This window comes from Mixophyes fleayi, chromosome 2 (assembly GCF_038048845.1).
Source record: "Mixophyes fleayi isolate aMixFle1 chromosome 2, aMixFle1.hap1, whole genome shotgun sequence".
Classification (NCBI taxonomy): domain Eukaryota; kingdom Metazoa; phylum Chordata; class Amphibia; order Anura; family Limnodynastidae; genus Mixophyes; species Mixophyes fleayi.
Window position 1 is genome coordinate 365,146,286 of NC_134403.1, and position 21,274 is coordinate 365,167,559.

General features: G+C 39.1%; 1 protein-coding gene across 3 annotated transcripts in view; it reads right to left on the bottom strand.

Annotated features, from left to right (window-relative positions):
• The window catches only part of LOC142139593 (OX-2 membrane glycoprotein-like), a 28,882-nt gene extending 11,784 nt beyond the window's left edge, over window positions 1–17,098 (bottom strand). Inside the window, exons 1-5 of one of the 3 annotated variants that reach the window (XR_012688236.1) lie at window positions 16,875–17,098; window positions 14,582–14,923; window positions 12,844–13,152; window positions 10,328–10,453; window positions 8,848–9,152 (exon numbers count right to left, since the gene is read on the bottom strand). Coding sequence is in view for 1 of the 3 variants with exons in the window: in XM_075197330.1 (XP_075053431.1) it covers window positions 9,055–9,152; window positions 10,328–10,453; window positions 12,844–13,152; window positions 14,582–14,923; window positions 16,875–16,920 (921 nt within the window). In the remaining 2 variants the exon portion in view is untranslated. Of the gene's footprint in view, window positions 1–8,355; window positions 9,153–10,327; window positions 10,454–12,843; window positions 13,153–14,581; window positions 14,924–16,874 lie in introns of those variants that run through there. The other 2 variants (XM_075197330.1, XM_075197328.1) reach the window with 2 other exon arrangements.
• Between the last annotated feature and the right edge of the window lie 4,176 nt (window positions 17,099–21,274).

The following is a 21,274-nucleotide window of genomic DNA, read 5'->3' on the forward strand; positions in this document are numbered from 1 at the left end:
ATTATCTTATTTTTGGAACATTGTATAAACACTGGGCCTGATTCATCAAGCTACGCATTTTGCGGATAATACTATAATCGGAGTTGTGCAGCGGAAACTATGAAAATCCGTACCGCAAGCTGAGATTATCCATTGCGTTGTTATGCACGTCTAGTTGCTATCCAATAACGATTGTAGATTGCCGATATGTGGTTCCAAAGCACAAAGTGATTTAATGGCCAAAAGTAGCAGAATAACAAATCAGAATAAAATAAGTACAGCCGTTATTTTTCGCACGCGCTCTGGATCCAGTCTACAGTCATTCAGGTCTAAAGGCTGTCAAGAAGACTGTCCACTGGGTCCAGAGCCCCCGCTTATATACAGTCAGTGAAAACAGTAAAACAATGCAGATGTGGCTTGCTTCTATTGGTCTAGGCTCCAGGAAGGTCCAGTGTACTGCAGGTCACAGGCCAGATTCATCAAGCTACACATTTTGTGCATTTTGCGGATAATACGATAATCGTCTCTGCACATGTGCAGAACCAGAAGTTGCGCAGCGGAAACCATGAGAATCCATACCGCAAGCTGAGATTATCCGTTGCGTACAGGATTCCGTGTCTCAAACGCCATCGCAAATGCATTTGCGAAGTTGGCTGACCACTTGAGACAAATGGGCAGGGAATAGGAAGGGAATGGGTGGTGTTCGTAAATAAGTTGAGAAGAGTAGGCGTTATTTCTTAGGACTTGAGAAGAGTTGGCATTCCCTCCATCCGTGTAGGATAAGTTGAGTACAATCGTGTCTCAACTCCTTGCTCAATGTTAATGCAGCTCAGGGTCATGTTTTAGTCCAAAACTGTTAGCTAAAACCACAAAATTAAACTGTTCAAAATGCATCGCTCATTTAAAATACTCAACTAAATATGCACAACATACATACATCTTAATACATTATTTTTTTTTGTATTTTTTGGGGTTTTTCAATTTTTTTTGTGTATTTAAAACATTAAACTTTGGCTACATTTGTGCAAGATAAGCCTCTTTTCCTTACAGCCACCTTTGTAATAAATGACACTGTAAAGTGGTTGATGTGTCAACAGGTCGGATGCTGATATTTTTGGGTTTTGGGTTAAATCCGGAACTGCCGAAATGCCGGAACACCGGAATGAGTCAGCTTAATATAGCGCAGTCTGCTGCTTGGTGTGTCTTGAGTAAAGCTTGCTGTGTTTTCTATGCCTGTATAGTGCATTTTGGTATGTTACACAGATATGTTCTCTTGAATATGTGGAACCACTTTTGCCCATATTACAATATTGCATAGATATATATATTGGAGATCCCACCTATATACTCCAGTTATCGGTTCTAACTGCCTTAATGAATGCCAAAATGGATTGCTGAGTGCATTCCCCATCCATTCCGACTGCCGGAATGGTTTTCTCAGTGTATTCCCCATCCATTCCGGCTGCTGGAATGGATGGTTAGGGTATTGTAAATCCCATTCCAGCAGCCGGAATGGATTTCTGAGTGCATTCCACCCCAGAATGAATTGCTGAGTGCATTCCCCATCCATTCCGACTGCCGGAATGGTTTTCACAGTGCATTCCCCATCCATTCCGACTGCCGGAATGGTTTTCTCAGTGCATTCCCCATCCATTCCGGCTGCCGGAATGGTTTTCACAGTGCATTCCCCATCCATTCCGACTGCCGGAATGGTTTTCTCAGTGCATTCCCCATCCATTCCGGCAGTCGGAATGGATGGGGAATGCACTGTGAAAACCATTCCGGCTGCCGGAATGGATGGTTAGGGCATTGTAAACCCCATTCCGAGTGCCGGAATGGTTTTCACAGTGCATTCCCCATCCATTCCGACTGCCGGAATGGTTGGTTAGGGCATTGTTAACCCCATTCCGGCGGCCGGAATGGATTGCTGAGTGCATTCCACTCCCGGAATGGATTGCTGAGCGCATTCGACCCCCGGAATGGATTGCTAAGCGCATTCCCCATCCATTACGGTTGCCAGAATGGATGGCAAAGAGACTGGCAGACCCATTTTAGGATCCGAAATAAACCCCTCAAATATCTTATATGGAGTTCAAACATTTTTTAGTTGGGTATAAACCAAAAACCTATCTTTTTATTATTCCCCATATATTATAAAAAATCGCTATGTAAAATGGCTTATGTGTCAACAGTTCGTTGCTAGTGTTTGTAACCCAACATCTTACAAACGCTAATAATAATATTCCCCGAAAAAACCTGACATTTTCATGGGTGATTTGAACAAATTTAAAGCAAGCGTATTTTGACACACGAGACACTTTTGACCTAAATACATTTATGTGAAGAATATTATTGATCCCACAGAGCCAAGAGTGTCGGTGAGGATTTGAACTCAAGAATCAAATTTGTCTAACGGCTACGCCAATGTTTTGGTGGTGAAAACAAAATGTAAATGTAATTGCATAGAATGCAAAGATCAACTTCTCTCATAACAATGTTTATGTTCTTTCCTTTTTTAGTTTTAAATCATGTCAATACTTACAGACAGAAAGCATTTGTACAGGCACATTTTAGAATGTGGGATATGGGAATGTAGTCATGTATCCTAATAATTTCTAAAATGCAAAAAAAAAAATAGAGCTTGCAATTGTTTGTCTTTTTATTGTTAGTTGGGGCCCACTTTGGTTTTTGGGACTCTCAGCTGGGGATATTTCCTAAGTGTTGGCAAAACAGTTATTTGGAACAGCTGCTTCTCTGTGTTGTAGCTGCACACAATTTAAAACCATTTAGCCATATCACACAAAATGTTGCCAAAGTCAAAAATTGAAACCCACGGAGGAGAAGTTTAGTCTTTAAATACTGCTCCAATGTTCAAGTTTTAACAGTATGTGCATGAAATAGACTAGAAGGAAAGTATCAACAATGCAATTTTCAAGCCTGTGCTACATGCATATTTTAAATGTGTGGATATGCAAAATCCCAACACAACACATGCATTACTGGCAACCTGAAGGTTTAATAATAAAAGTAATAAAGTAACACACACACACATTTTCACTATGACAAACACAACAAAGATGTGATAGAAAGGAAAGATCAGTTAATAAACATGGATGCGGCTGTAACGGCAAACAATTCTCATGCGTACTTTTCAATACATTGTCGAAATTTACTTGGAAGTCATATTAAAGTCAGATTGGGGATTTATAATAAAGGCATACTGGGGGATTCGAACTCATGAGCTTACTATTGCCAGATTGAATACCTAACCACCACACTGCCGTTTACACTGAATGGTACACATGTTAAATCTACTACATTGAAACAAAAGACTAAGCAACATATCTTCAATCAAGCAGCCAGGATCTTTACACAACAGAAACATATAAGTGTATATGTTAAATATGTAATGAAACAAAACACATACACTGACCTCAATTTGTATCCACGTCCAAAAATATGCATAATGGATTTTAGATGGCAAAATAAACACACTAGCTCTGTAAACGCACCTGTGCCTGACGTCGGCATACTCAGCTACAGATAATTCTGTAATCTGATTTTGCTTTAAAAACGCCTTGGGTGCACTTCTGTGTGCTTGGGAGTTTCATTGGTATGGGTGAGTACAAGGCAGACAGGAAAATGCTGTTTATAGATGTTTAGATTAGTAGCTTCCTGTGACTGGATCACTGATAAATAACTTTTGGTATAAATTTATTTTAAGGAAATAGTGCAGGCCGCTTATTTATATAAATTGCCAATGCACTTATTTTTAATATTGTTTATATTTGGAGATAGGAAATCATTATTTCTGAGACCAGGGTAGAAAATGTGTTTTTTCTGTTTAGCCTCTCTAGAGGAAATGCATTATGTCTGATGTATATATCTGATACAATGAGCCTTTGTTTACCAAGCCTTTGGTGTATTGTGATGTGGGGAAGTGTCTTGTTTTTGTTTTTTGTTGTTCTGTGTGAATATGTATTCTGAACCGTCTGATGAAAAGCCCCTTATTAATTAGATCTTTTGATGTGTGAAGGTCCAACATTGAACGCAGGCACTTTTAATTAAGACTGGCTCCTGGATTCTCTGCATCTGAAAACTAGGTGTAGGACATCACAGCGTTTCTAGAATTTCACATATAAGTGTAAATATGGCTTTCCAATGCATGTAAATCCATGTTTGTGTAAATAGAGTACATTCTGATTCTAAAAATAGCCTGTGTTCAATCTGTATAAATGCACTGACTTGCACACTGAAATGTATTCTTCTGATTTTCATCTGACCTGATCACACTGGTACCTTCCAGTGTGAGAGCAAATAAACATCTTGCTTCAAGACCTGCTTGAAAACATCTTCAATATTGCTGTATTCCTGTGACCTGCAGATTAGACCCTAAAACTAATCTCTTCTCTGGCTGTCTTAGGTTTAGACCCAAGCTTTTCCAGTAGCACCACTCTGCCTGCTACCCATGCAGCCCTGGTTAGTTCGATAGGCCAGGGGGGATCCATCCACAGCAACCCTGATCTATAGTGAGAGGTCAGGAGTACCAGCCCGGGTACACCAGCAACGGGGTACACTAGCAGCATCAGTTACCCAGAAGGAATGTGGTTCTGAGTGCCATGGAAGGAGCTCAGTGGTGGCAGGATTCTAAGCCCCTCTGACTGCGGCAAAAGGGCGGATTTGGGATAACGAAAGGGAAAGGTGGCAAAGTAAGCCCAGCCAGTTCCCAGCAACAACAGACAGGGTGGCATAGGTGGTCCATCCTGTCACAATTCCACAAACTGAAGTATGTTTTAATAGTTCCAAAAGCATTGCAAAGAGTTTTAGTGTTTGATAGGCCAGTGATAATGTAACTTAGAGATTATCTAATTGCTAAAAAAAGGGGTTTAAATTACCTTTTCTATAGTGTTTTTAGGAGGTTAGGAGTAAAGTTGTTTAAATTATTTCACTGTATACCTTGAAGAGTGACTGGCTCAAGACTGAATTATGTTATGTTTGCTTTATTTTGTGTTTCCTTTCTTTGAATGTATTTGTTACCTGCTCCCCCTCCGTAACAGAATACAGTTGTCAAACACATTACCTAATAAGAATATCATTGAAGAAGCGGCTAAGGCTGTGTTTGTGTGGTAAGTATTGAGTGGCACCCACTCTTTGGTCTGTACTGTTTTGTTTTTTTCACTCTTTATGGTGAGGTGGGCTGTGATGTGGTGGTGTCTTTGCTCTTTCACTCTGGCTTGAGTATTGTTTTTTTTATTTACTTTTTTCTCTAAAATTTTACACACCATTTTCTTGCCTCGCTTTATTCCCTGCACCCCCTACCTAACTTTGTTTTGGTTTCAAACTTTATTGAAATGTTTTGGATTTGCACAAGGGGACTTTTGTGTTTGGGTGTGGTAAGTATCCAGTGGCAGACACTCTTCTGTTGGGTTTCTATTTCGGTATCTTTATGGTGATGTGGTCTCTGATGTGGTGCCTTAGTTCATTCACTAGGGCTTGAGTATTGAGGGGGTTTTTGTGTTTTTTTTTATACTTCCAAAAATACTGTACACGTACAGGCCATATGTGACCCGTCTCTCCAGATTCGTACCCTGGTTGCCAAAAGGGGTGGGAGTACCCATGACTCCTTTGTGTTTTGTCAATCGGGGATGTGGCGCAGATTACAACAGAGGCAAGGGGGTGCCAGGCCACATGGAGATGTGTGGCTTCTTGGTAATTAGCAATAAATTGAGTAAATACATTAGTCTATGTTTTTAGACAATCATCAAATTAAAAGTTACTGTATCCTAAATGTCCACATTGTCATATAGTGCATGTGCCTTTTATCTATAGTTGTTACAACTAGACAGTATTTTTTTATCAAATTGACCAACGTTTCTAAATGTGCATGGTAATAAAGGCATCTTTCATGAATAGACCTAACATTTAAGGTTACATAATGTTTGTAAAATGTTAGTAAACTCTACAAGGCCATGTGCATTATTCACGTTATTTTTAATTGTCAATTTAGAAAATGGTCCATGATATTTGTTTGCCTTTCCTTCTTAAAGAGGTCGTTAGTTTACAATGTTTGGTTTCTTTTCGGTAATATTCCTCTCTTACCTGTCCATTTGCCATAGATATAATGTAGTAGACATATTTGACAAATAACGGCTTTGGACGGTGTGGTTTGGTTAGTGTTAAACTGTATTAATGTTTGATTCTTATGTCCTTTCTCTCATCCTAAATAGGAGACAACGCGTATCCCTTATGCCCTTGGCTCCTCACTCCAATGTTGAGCCCACGCGCAGAGCATGAGGTTGCATACAACTCGGCTCGTGCAGCCACCAGATCGGTCATAGAACAGGCTTTTGGTCTATTAAAGGCACGATTTTGTTGCCTTGACCGGTCTGGTGGTGCCCTGATGTATGGGCCGAGGAAAGTATGTGACATCATAGCTCTGTGTGTGGTGTTTCACAATATTGCCATTCGGTGTGGGGCTTCAGGGCTGGTGGATGAGGAGGGGGATCTGGAAGCCAGGCGTCGGGAATCAGAGCAAGGGTCCAACTTTAGGCAGTATGTGGTGGATAGATTTTTTGGAGGTAAATCGCACTTATTAGTACTGTTTCCTTTAAGACACCATTGCTCTCTGCTGTAATAATGAGCAAACTACCCCCAAAAGAAAACAATATTTCGAACTCAACAAATGTGTTTCTAAATATACATGGGGTGGTGTCCTAATGAAATGTGTTCCATTTGGGCTGCTTGTAAAATCTATGGCAACCTCTAAGTGTTGTTGAAAATGTTGTATGAATTCTCCTTAAATGCCTCAAAGTTTGGGGTCAATCATTTGTCAATCAACCACACAAATGTTTTTGATTCCAACTACTGGCTAATGTTTAAACATCCATGTCCTTGTGTGAAAATTAAGAGTTATGTTTGAACTGTCCGCATATTACCCATATGCTTCTTGAATAATATACTTGATTAAATGGCATAATGGTCTTGTACGGCAAGATATTAATGCCTAACATTGTTGGGCAAAATCTAGGATAACAGTGTTCATTAAGGAATCTAAAGTATATAATCTAATTTGTAGGCATTAGAGTGACGAAAAGGCCACATTTATACTGTAATGACAATAATGATGGTGACAGAGAGGACATTCACAGTTTTATTTTTTATTAAAACACTTAATAAATTAGAAAGCATTAAAAAAATACATACATATTACATGAATTTTCCAGTTCTCAGTAACACATGTTATAAATCCCATTATAAAGCATACAGAACACAAAAGACATCTCACAGAGACCAGATTATGTGTAACATGATTAATAGACCTTCCAGCAGCCCAAGAAATAAGAGATTTTATTTTCAAATAGAACAATATCGTACCCAGAAAGAAGACTTTCTAAAGTGGTCAAATAGTCTTTTATGTATTTCAAAAGTGTGTCTGTTATTTGTTGTTTTTTTCTAACTTCTCTGCTATACTGGACAGAGATCGTATGGACGGCCGTTCAAAATACTGGGAACACTGGAGAGACAAGTGGTCAGTTTAGGGAACCCAGTTCTATTACTTATCGCGGTCACCACAGATGTGTTATTTGAGGTATATGATATATCACTTTTACACGTTATCCTAACAACTTGCACCACCTAATGGCCACACCCCTCCAGGGGATGGCATGAATGGGGCGGAGTCATATTTTCTATGCTCATTAACTTCTGTAAAACCATTAGACAAAAAAAGTATTCCATGGTCCTGAGACATATATACCCACATGGAAGAAAGTTACTTAATTCATCTGTCTACAATCCAGTTGCGCTGACAAAAAAATAAAGTGCGCTTGAAAGCAGATATTAGCAGGCAGACAGATGTAAGTAGAGATTAAAACAAGAGAAGGGGGGTGTAGGATTAGTGTTAAATAGCATCTTTGACATATTGGCTGGAGGAGGCCATTTTGTTTGATGAGCCAATATTCCGAAAATGCAGCCAATCAATTCACTAGGAGTTATTGACATCACTGAGACATGGGCCTGAGGTGTAACTAGGAAACATGGCACCCTGGGCACAGAGTTATGTAATTACTCTTCCCCATTACTAAATTTCTATACCTCGCCCAGTTCTCCCCATACCATGCCCTTCCTCCACTACACCTAACACTACATTATACAAGTACTATAGGTGTGGCATTATGTCATTGTCAATAAATGCAGAAAAATGATTACTGAGAATCACACTTTCATTGTACAATCATATTGCCAACCTCATTGTCAACCACATTACACAGACAACATTTAAAATTTTCTTTTCTTTTTTTTTTTTACACACATTTATACATTTTACACATGACATTTATTTTGCCCCACTCTCATCTGATGGTGATACCCCCCCCCCCTCTCCAACTTGTCTTTTCGATGGCCAGGGCTCCTTCCGATTGCACCAGGGTTGTAGTTAGCTAACGCCAGAGAAGCAGTGAAGATAAGGGTGGGAGATGCTTGTAGAGCTTCAGTGAAGTGGTTAATGTCAGTGGACTTTAGATTCTGGGAAATGTAAGAGGTTTTATATCAGAGAAGTGGTCGCAGAGGGATTTGAGATGTTGTCATGTAACAGATGGGGATATGACAGTAAAGGAAGTTGGGGAAGAACAGAGACTGGTGAAGAGGGGATTAATAAAAACAAAAAATACCCAAATCTTTAGAAATATTGGAAAATCTATGTCCAAATTATTGAACTGCAGTCAACAAGACATCAACACAACATCAACAAAGTCCTCAAACAACTTGTAAATGGTAACATTAGTTAGTTAGTTAGTTAGTTAGTTATTAGTTAGTATTATGAAATGTTCATGACGTATGTTGGGGCGTGTGACATATAAGACCTGGTACCTTTCTGATCTCCACCAATCTCTGCGTCCTCCGGAGGTCCTCACGCCAGACAGCACGTCAGACCGTGTGTGCGTCTGTACAATATTTCACAATATTTCACCGTTTCATGTCATCCCGGATTGTTCCGTGTGATAAAGTACAAAGATATTGTAATAGCTGCCCAAGGTATGTAAACAGAAACATGACTGAGAGCCCTTCTTTAGCTTATTAGGCTGCGCGAGTGGAAAGTTCGCGTTTATTGGGTAATAATACACTATTAGCTGTTGTTGGTAGTAGATTCGTTGTCTTTTTTCCAGTTTTGCAGACTAAAAGGAAAGAAGAAAAACGTTTTTATATTTTAATATGTATTTATTTATTAAAAAGGTGGATACATGGGGGAGATGAAATAGTGCACAGGAAAAGGAAGTGCTGGAAACCACCGCAAACAACCAGACTTATGCGTTTATTTTCTATATGTTACCTGAAAGAGAGATCACCCAAAGTGGTTGCTATAGGTAACACAACCTTTTCTGTTGCAACTGTCATTGACCGAGAACCAAGTCCATCATCAATGTCTCAAGATATCTCTTATAGTACTAAGTAACCATCATCATCATCAACAGCTATTTATATAGCGCCACTAATTCAACAGCGCTGTACAGAGAACTCACTCACATCAGTCCCTGCCCCACTGGATCATAAAGTCTAAATACCCTAACACACTAACACACAGACACACACACACACACACACAGACACACACACACACAGACACACACAGACACACACACACACAGACACACACAGACTAGGGTCAATTTGACAGCAGCCAATTAACCTACTCATATGTTTTTGGAGTTTGGGAGGAAACCAGAGCACTCAGAGAAAACTCACAGGCAGAACATACAAACTCCAAAATATGTATAATAACATGATAATGACCATGTTAAAACCAATACAGAAGTCGTATTACTATATTAGTACACAATATAATAATGTAAGGATGTTTCATTAGGGTCTTGACACTAGTTCTGAAAATAAATATAATTAAACGCATCGACATCTGTTTACCCCTTTAAAATCAAATGGGAATCATCTTTCCTGTAATAATCCAAATGTCAGTTAAGCAATGCAAATAAATGGGCGCAACTTGATATAGTATATCATGAATTAATTACTATCAGCCAATCAGAAATAGCTAAATGGTGGAGCAGACAGTTGTCATCATGATTATTGTATATTGTTACAACAGCCCTCCAGTATCTGTAAGATATTTGCCTCCTGCAAGACCTGGGGGATGTACGTCTGTCAAATGCCGAATGGTTTCTGGATATTCTGATTTCCTTTATGGTAATTCTATCTATTTTGTACCTGAACTTTCCAGCTTTATGTTGTGCACTTTACAAGCGTTACATCATTGTATTGTGTGTATGTACATTGCTCTTTTTCCAGTGATGTTACAATGTTGATTAAGGGAATATAAAACAGTGAAAAAACTCACCTGAAATGAAACGTTTCATATATCTGAAGTGGAATAAGATTACACATAACGCCCCTATTAGAAATATGACGGCTAGAACAACAGGGAGGATTACACGAAACGCTCTCGGTGATGAACCTTCACTTCCTGTGAAATAAAAAATAAGTTGTTAGATAAAGTGTGACATAAGCCAATCATTTACATTCATCTCATTTATTCACAATGTTCTTCTTAACAAGGAGGCCCCAGGGATAATAGATCCTGTGTGGGAGAGTTATTGCTTTATAAAGAGAGGCTGATATATTCTCATTGTACATGTTAATTTCACCACTTTTATTCCACCGGAACCTACGGCTGATTTTACAGAATATGGGTTCATTCTAATTTGTTCCACTTATCAGTATTTATTAATATGAATGGAAGGTGCCATACTGGAGATAAAAGGATCAATGGACGCCTGATGTCTGTACAGTTTATACTGTAGCTGGATAGTCTGAAACTCTATTTAGTAAAAGGCCAAGATACTTATTGCAGCAATATAAAATTAGGCTTCACCCTCATTTATCAATACATTTTTAACAGGGCAAATGAGCACCTCCGATCTAAGGGTTCTCTCCTATTGACAAATAGATCCACGTGTGTGTAAATAAAAAGAAACCAATGCCCTCTAAACATAAGTAGTTCTGAGAATTAAAGAGCTACTAAAAATGTTACATGTCTTTTTTTGTATTATAGGCACATGAGACAGGTGCTACCAATTCTGAAAGTTTAAGTTGCCTAATCACTGCGGTCGCCAAGGCTGCACCTGTGAGTGGGTCTATGCTCAGGGGGTATACAGCCTGGGAGTACAATTCTAGGGCTAGGCACCGTGCCCATTGGTTTTTGACTCTGAAGCCAGTTTACCCAACACTGATACTGAACTTCAAGTGTACGTGTGGAGGTGTGAAGTGAGTAAGAGGTCAGTTATACAACAATAGGGTGATCTCAGATCACGGTGACGTCATTACAAATCTTGTGATATTTGACATTATAGAACCTTTTGAGGCTGCATTTGAGTAAGCAGCAGCGGGTGGCAAAGGGGAAAGGATGGAGTCTGAAGGGACAAATTTAGGACACAGTTCCAAGCAATGGATCAGGAATTAGAGGACAGACATATACCACTGCTTAGTTTAAAAGTTTTGTAGACTTTCAAATACAAAATAGCATACAGTTACAGTATACTATATATAATAAAATCAAGATGATTCAAAGACGGGCATAAAAATGGTGAGGGGCTGTAAGCACCAAGCTTACCATGAAAGACTCATGGGAGGGAATTCAATTCCCCCCGAATTAGCGCGGCGTTAAAGCAATTACCGTTATTGCGATAATTTCAACCTGGCTTTCTGGGAGCTGCGAGCAAAAGCCGGCGTTGAAACTACCATAATAATGGTAATTAAGCGCGGAGGCCGAGTTACTTTTACCAGTAACGCAGCCAATTGAATTTCCCCCATGGAACCTAATTCACATACTTGCCTGTATTTTTCCTACCTTGCACCTGAGAGATCCAGCGGCAAAGCAGGAAAAGGCCAGGTGTCTTGATGACGCGGTTTGTGTCGAAATGTATGGTACAATTTTCCCACCCACCTCGGTACACCTAGAGAGGCAGGGATGTGATGACGAGATTCATATAATTAGTCCCCTGCCACAAGAAGTTACCTAAGGTCGGACCTGCTTGGTTATAATGTTTGCGTCACGTAAGCTCTCGGAGGGGGTCTACTCCTAATACGGGACATTCTGGGAGAGGAGGCAAGTCTGCTAATATGTCATCAACAAGATTCAGGAGGGGATTACTTTCCAGAATAAGACACAGTTTAGCAGTATGTACAGTGGAGTAGTAGATACTTGGTGCACAGTTCTAGCAGATTTGGCTAAATGAAGAAACATAAATACAGGTTTATAATTGAAACGGGAAAACTAGACAGACTAATGGGTCTTCTACCATCAACATTCTGTGATTCTCATATTCACAACCACAAAAAAATTATAACATTTATAATAGTACATAAATGTATGTTTCATTTAGCAGTAGGGATGAGCAAAACTATTCTGCAAGTTTTTAAAGATTTTGGCTAATTTGGAGGTGTAGATTGAGGGGAGGGAAGTAAATAAGTGTGATTAATAGAAATTACATTTTTACTTTCTAAATATTTTTATGATGTTTCTATTTAAAACAGAAATAAAGGATATGAGAGTGAATTAATGGAATATCAAACTACTAACCCAACCTTCCACATAACGCTGTGGGATAACTGTAGATCTATGTACAGAGAGAGGGAGGGGTGATTGTAGTCTACAAAGCTTTTGGGATTGCCTTGGGGGGCCTAGAGGTGTTGGATTATAAGGTAGGGGAAAAAGGGCTTTAGTCCCAGAGCCCCCACAGACTAAATCATGACCAATGACAGAGAGTTTGCGGCTTCCTATTGGTCTGTGTGGTCACACCCGGTGGGCCCTGTCCATGCATTCTCTATAATAATATATCAATAAAATGAACTTACTAGTGTGGTCTATGAGTGCAGAGAGACGTTTCTCGGAGTAGAGAGCTGGGTGATGAACCACGCAGGTTACCTCGATCCCCTCCAAGGTCCTAGCGAATCTCTGAGTAAAGTTACTTATCACAGTCACTGTTCTGTTCAGGTTTACAATAGTGTAAGTTTCAGGTGTTATTTCCAGATTGTCCGGTAGTTCCCATGTGATACTGGGGGCCGGCTGACCGGTGGCTGAGCAGGTGACAATACTCAGCTTTTCTGAGGTGTCAGGAGACTCGGTCTGATGGATTTCCAGTATGGGGTCCGATATGTTGGTTTCTAAGGATAAAAGAATAAAAGTTGACATAAAATGATCACAACAGGAGGAGAAAATCCTAGAAGAAAACTCAGACAAAGATGAAAACTAAAATGAACAATTTATAACCTGGTAAATTTGCATTGCAAGCGGTGGTCACTTGGGAGGAATGAGCAGGAGCCCTTCACTCTCCTATGAGTTGCATCAACGGGCCCCAAGCCAAGTTTTTATGGTGGCTCAGCAGAAAACTGGACAGAAGTTCCTCTCATGCTTGGTTAGGTCTTATTAAGGAGCGTCGTTCCTTTCCAACACATCACAGTTTATAAACCTTGTTGCTGTACAAAGTGTTTCCCTTTCTTAAACATATCTATTGAATCTGCCATCACAACCTTCCCTGGCAGTGAATTCCATATCTTGTCTGCCCTTACTGTAAAGAACCCCTTCCTTTGCTGGTTGTGAAATTTCCTCTCCTCTAACCTTAGGGGGTGACCGCGTGTCCTGTGTATAGTCCTTGGGGTAAAAAGTTTCCATGAAAGTTCACTGTATTGACCCTTAATGTATTTGTACATAGAAATCATATCTCCCCTTAGACACCTCTTTTCTAAAGTAAACATGTCTAAACTGGCTAACCTATCCTCATAATTTAATGACTCCATACCCTTTATCAATTTTGTCGCCCTTCTCTGAACCCTTTCTAGTTCCAAAATATCTTTCTTATAGAGTGGTGCCCAGAACTGTACTGCATATTCAAGATGAGGTCTTACCAACGATTTATACAGTGGCAAAATTACACTATCTTCCCTTGTATCTATGCCCCTTTTTATGCATGCCAATACTTTGTTTGCCCTTGCAGCTGCTGCTTGACATTGAGCACTATTGCTAAGTCTACTGTCTACGGGCACTCCCAAATCTTAAGTGAATGTACACACTCTATCTAACAAGGATTTGCTTCACTTACTGTGCTTTACATCAATGTCAATACAGCATGCAGCGGTCAAATTTGTTAACGCTCTGTAAAATACCGTGGCATCCTAAAACTATAGGAATGCACATTAAGTACATAGTACACTATGCTGCAATGGAGCTTGATAATGTGCTTTTAACTCTCTATTAAAATCAACAACAAAATACAAAATTTTCTTTTGTCTTTCAATGCCACTATGTACGAGCCCTGAAAATTTATATTTTAAAACAATTGTAGGGACTTCACTATTCTCTGGGTTTTGACAATTTCTCTCAAAGCTTTTTAAGACACAAAACAATAGGACAAAGAGATCCTTTTTGGAGCGTTACTAAACATACTCCTTACTGTACCTCTTTGTCTGTTTTACCCAGTTTGTTTATTAGTTTATTATGTTTGTCCCCAATTGTAAAACGCTACGGAATATGTTGGCGCTATATAAATAAATGATGATGATGATGATGATATCCTGAGCAAAAGACGCCTCTTACCATAGACATCAAGGCAGGTTCTTCCAGAGTTAGCTCCAAATGGATATATATTAAAGATACAGGAAAAACACCCCTGATCCTCCAGGGTCACTGGGCTGATGGTGATGGCGGAGACATTGAGAGTATCTGCAGTAACCTGTTCTGTACGGTGATACGAGTAACCAATCAGCTTCTGTCCATACTTTTTGCTGTAGGTAGCCACCGGCCCGGTGAAGTTGCCGGATTCTTTCTGCCATGTGATTTGGAAAATGTTTGGGTGGGTGGTAATCAGCTGGCACCGAAGAGTCACTCTGCCCCCGACCGCTGCTTCTTGTTTCTCAACACACTTTATTTCAATTGAACCTTTAAATAAGTCAAATTGAATGATTAAAATGGTAATAACACAATATAAATAAAGAGTAATTTTGATGTGTAATATTTTGTCTTAAGCTGCACAGCTAAAAAGTCATATATAACGCAGTGCAATATAAATAAGTAAATATTTTGTTATATTGGGCCTGATTCATTAAGGAAAGTTAAGCAAAGAATTGAGTAAGTTTTCTTACTAAAGTTTTCTGGACAAAACCAAGTTACAATGCAAGGGGTGCAAATTAGTTTATTATTTTGCACACAAGATAAATAGTGGCTGTTTTTTTCATGTAGCACACAAATACTTGATAGCTTTTTTACACACTGAAATGTAAAGTTGAACTAGGACATGCCTTACCCCAAATATAAATCTGCCATCACATTTTAAATTTACCTTCCCCTCCATTGCAACATAGTTTTGCCTTACTTACTTACTTTTGCTTAACTTTCCTTAATGAATGAGGCCGATAATCCCCTTTTCCACAATCACAAACAAGCTTATTTGTATTGTTTAATTTCCACTCTTATAAAACATGTCATTCAGTGTATGTTAAAAGGGAGAATATATATGTATATACATGTATGAGTGTATCAAAGTTGGAATTCACACATACAAGTATATATATATATACATATATATATATATATATATATATATATATATATATATAGAGAGAGAGAGAGAGAGAGAGAGAGAGAGAGAGAGAGAGAGAGAGAGAGAGTAACTTCCTGGGATGCTAATTCCAATAAAAGCAGAGGTTGAAATAGTGGAGCATCTATATATCTGAATAATGGGAAAAGATAACTGTGCTTTATAATTGGAATATAAATAACCAACAAAACTGAACATGGAAAAAAGTGAAATGTAAAGAATATATATATATATATTCATTCATCAATTATTTATTTATTTATATAGCGCAACTAATTCTGCAGCGCTGTGCAGAGGACGCATTCACATCAGTCCCGGCCCCATAGGAGCTTACGGTCTGCAATTATTTTTTTACATATTTAACTTTGCTGGTTATAGATATATTTATTTGTAGTGCATTCCAATTATAAGCTCAGTCATTCCCCCCTCATTATTCAGTGTATCTACAGGGTTTTAAACAGTTGTAATAATTTTCAGTTGCATTATGGGACATATTCAATTCTCCGCGGAAACGCCGAAAATCCCACAGTCCGCGCACTATTACCGTTATTGCGGTAATAGTGCGCGGAAAAAACGTTAATACGGTAATTTTCTCGCTGGATTTCAGCTCCCGGCTCCCTGTGCCGCGAGCTGAAATCCAGCTAACTATTACGGTAATATCGGTAATAGTTTTTACGCGGCGAGGGAACGGAAGAATTGAATATGCCCCTATGTGGTGGTTACAATTTAACTCTGCATATAATAAATGTGTACAAAGTTATTCAGATAAGATACATTTGTTAAACTCTCCAGCCATTCTTACAGAAGTAAATCTATAACAGAGTGAAACAAAGTAATGTAAAATGAAGCCCGCTATCTGCTAGTAGTGTGCTGTGCACAGTCTTATATTTGTATCTTACACATTTACTGTCCCTCCAGCGTAACTAGACACCTTCGCTGTTGATTTTATTAATGATATTTGGAAGAAGGCGAATAGAGTCTCAAATCTAGAATTAAACGTGTCTATGAGAAGAAGTAGACAGTCAGCATCTCTCCAGGTGCTGTGGAACTACAAATCCCAGCATGCACCAACACCAAGAACAGCTGGAGAACCTTTGATTACCTCCACATAACACAGAATAGTGGTGGAGAGTTCTATAAATACATGGAAGGACTAGGGCAGAGAGCTTGGGTATAATGTAATATAATATAATACAATATAATAGAATATAATGGAAAATAATTTAATATAATATAATGGAATATAATGGAAAATAATATAATATAATATAATATATAAATCAGCACACTCACCTTGTACTAAGCCCCAGAGACAGACGAACACAGTGAGATGTCTCATTCTTCAGGAGGAACAGAACAACACGTAGAATTGATGAAAGATTGATCTTGACAGACCTGTTAGTTTCCCCAAAGGTTCTATGTGACTAATGAACAAACGTAAGGTAAATGTTTGTTTGTTTTATGTTGGCTGGAAAGTAATAACTGAGAAGCAGAAAGTCAGGCTGCAATTATGTGTGACACCCAGAGCAGAAGGGAAATGGGAGAGATACAGTAACATTTTATATAAGTGAAAATGCTGAGTCATCTCACAGAGAGTGGGGGAAGTTGAGAAAGGAATCAAAGAAATTTCAGGATAGAAAATGCTCTAATATTAAAAAAAAGCATTTTTTCCACAAATATTTTGAATGCTTTCTGTTTTGAAATTTTTTATCATTTTATTCCACCAAGTAGATATGAAAGTCCAAATCTGTACTTTTAGTTGCACTAAGCATGTGTGACCCGCTTCCGGCCTGTATCGCTGAGTCAGCCAGGTATCGCTCGGTTGCCCCCACAATATTTTATTGATAAATTATGGCGCCAGGAGGTTTTCTGCAATAAGCGATGATAGATCTGGGGGTAAATGTATCAAAGTGCGATTTTGCAAATCCAGCGATTTTCTCAGGAGAGTTGAAACTCGCAGATGTATGAAGCTGACATGCTAGGTACAGGTTTCAAAGTTCTTTGTTTATATATGTGTATGCCAATATTTGTTTTATTTTATATATTGTTTGGTTATTTTGTGGTGAGCGCCTGTAATACAGAATAGGGCGGCACTTAATTGGAACGATTTCAAAGCTTTTACTATTAACTCATTTGTAGATAATGATAATGCTTTGTATACATTTTGAAATTTGCAGCTGGTGTTTGCTGTATGCAGTTAATTTTAAAATGAGTATTTTTAAACACTAATGAAATAATTTTTTAGGAATAATAAAAAAAATGAGACTTGAATACCGAACACTACAAACGTTCCAGTTTTTCCGAAACAAACAACAGATAACTTTCAGCGCTTGATAGAGCAGTATACAGAAAATATTATATGCCATAAAAAAGGATGCCACCTGTGTCATGTACTACTACCCATAATTGCAACCATATAGGTATAGATAGGCTTATTAATTAAGCTGAAAAAACGTCCTCCAATGTGTTATCCTTCAGGAGACAAAAATGGGCCAAAAATGATTCATAGATACATAGATAATGAAATAATCATCCCTCACAAATAAATTGTGGTTATAGGCAAAGAGACAATACTAATTACAATAACTCAATTTCAGTCTACATCAGGAAATAAAGAATTTAATATTAGAGGATTCATTAATTGTAATTCTTCTTATGTGATCTATTTATTGAGATGTAGCTGCAATTTATACAATGTCGGTAGAACAACCAGGGTGCTCAAATTGAGCTTCAGAGAACATAGAAGAAATATAGTTAATGGATTGAGAACTCATAGTGTTTCTAGACATTATGCTTCTAAGCACAATTGTAACCCTGGATGTCTTACGCTAGTTGGGTTAGAACTAGTAAGAGCTACCCCAAGAGGTGGTGACTGCAACAAAGGACTCTGCACGCAGGAAGTCTTTTGGATTTTCCAGCTGAATACCCTTTCACCTACAGCTTTGAATGAATCCTTGAACTTAAATGAGATCACGTGAATATATATAGTTTAAATACATCACGTGAGATCACGTGAATATATATAGTTTAAATACACCATCATGACCATCATTTATTTATATAGCGCCACTAATTCTGCAGCTCTGTACAGAGAACTCAACTTGCTCCCCAAGCCTAAGTATATGTATATGTGATATTTTTGTGTGTCTAATCGGCACTTATGAACTGTTGATTGTATAGGCTGCCGTGGGTCCTATATAGAATTGTGATATCCAATAACTATAACTATATCTACAGACTACCTCTGTTAGTGCTGTTTTTTAGTTATTCAATATCTGCTGTTTCTCTGAATATCATTTTTTGATATCCACTTTGTGTGTTCCAGTTTTTCGGTTTGCCATCACCATTAAAATAGTGAAATGTATGAATTTAAGCTTGAACACATGTGCGGACCAGTGAATTTGACAAACCAGCTGGAGAAATGATTTGCAGCTCTCTATAGTCAGAACAGACCACTTTCTCCACATGTCACTTGTTGAAATTCTAGATGTACCATTTAGTTCTATGAGTATTCACAATATTTATATCTTGCTGTACTCCCACTATATCTATTATGCTACTTGATTGTCCAAAATGTTCAGCTTTACAATCAATATATCCAGCTGTTTCCAACAGGTTTGCAGTAGCTGCATTACACAATGCTCCTCTCTCCCCTATATTTTATATGTAGGTTTCACAATCCTGAGCAGACAAATACTTCACACAGTGACCTCTGGCTTTATACACTGTTTGCACAAATAACTGCTGATCTGCTTAACAACAAAACCAATTCCCTTATTTGTAAAACCCCAACATTATTGTAGTAGTCATCATTACATTTGCTTTCTATAGAGTAGTAAAAAAAGGGGTCCATGCACATCACTATGGGGACATGACCAAACCCGGGACATGCAAGCGCTAGGCTGCCCTGTTCTGTCCTCCACTCCAAACTCCCCCATTGCCGTATGCAGCACCCTTTCACCACTGAGCAGCAGTGAACAGACAATCCTTCCCAACCTTACCACTGATTAAGACAAAGCTGGCAAAGGATGCGGGACATAGTGCTCGAATCAGGACTGTCCCATCTAAATCAGGATGGTTGATAAGTATACATCCCACCCATGACACCGCAGAGTGGACTGCCACTTGCACTTGGGCTTTATGGCCCTTTATCACAGTTTAGGTGGACAGGAGGTCAGAACCGCTACATGACGTCAGGGATTGCGGGTGCACATTGCCTCAACACTATTCCTTACCCGGCACCTGGAGCCGTCCAATTTTACCCCTGAAGTTCATTGACCACAGCACATAGACGATGATAGTAGGGGGTGCCATGAGGTGCAGAGATGCTAGGGCATAATGCACCACACCCTGGTGCGTATCGCCTCATATTCACAGATACCAGCAGGATAGGTTGTGTTAATGTTGCAGCCGCAACATTAAACTTTGTCTCTATTAAAGGTGGGACAAGCTTATAATATCCTGGACAGGCAGAATTGCATCTATAAAAAGGAATATCTTGCCACACCTGTTATATGTTTTTTAGACCCGTCCTCTTACAATACCTGCAATACCTGCAAACATTTTCAAAATGCTTCAACAAATATCCACGACATTCATCTGGCCTGCAAGAAAATCTAGAATACTAATGAACATACTTCACAAGCCTATCCAGGAGGTAGGACTAGGTCTTCCAAACTTTCTCAAATATTACAGAGCCCCACATCTCACTCACCCCCAACAAAAGAGTGTGGGTAGTTATAGAAGCCGGTATTACCAACGTCCACTTCCCATCAACCATACTGTGGCATAAACCACAACATAGATCTACTCAATTTAGCTTACCAGCCATATTAGCAATTTCATTAGCAATCTGGAACCACCAATTAATTCATATGACCTCGTCCCTAATCCATGGCGTATGACCACCTCGTAGGACAACTCACAATTTCCTCTGGGACTCGCTCCAACTCGGTTTTCTGAATGGACATGGCATTAGATTTCTCAATGATCTAGCCCCCCCACAACTTTTCGCAACATTTGAAGATATCCAAACACAATTCCATACAACTACTTCCTGCTTTTATCAATATCTACCACTCAGTTACTTTTATAACACTATTCGTCACGCCCACCTTGATATACACCAATCCTCCTCACTAGTGTCTTTCTGCAAAGGTCCTCTTCTAAAAGTCTCATTTCTACTTTTTACCACCTAATATTAAAACATACCTGTGACCGGATGGGCTTATTTTGCCACCCGGTCTGTTGGCCAAACAAGGCCGAAGGGATTTTCTTCCTGCACAGTTTATCTGGCTTTCTTTCTCACCATTAGTAACCAACTGTTACTGACCACTCCTACTGGGGTCATCTTGCCACCAGACACCTGCCGACTGTGAATGCCACCTGCACACTAGTTGTAGGAGAACCTTGCTGCCTCCACTGGGCTTCTTTGCAGCACCTAGAACTGCTTACTGGGGTAGTTGGTATAGCTGCTACAGCGCCTCTTTGCTGTGGGTTGGCTGGTACCTCCTGAATGCTTATTATGGATGAGGACTGCTGGGTAGCTGGCACAGCACTGACACAGATACACTGAGTTCAACACAGGACAGCCAGTGAACGGAGAGTCTAAGCTCTGTTAGTTACAGGATACAGCAGGCAATAGGCTAGTGATCACCCAGAAGTACAGATGGAATGATACATTACATTGTCAA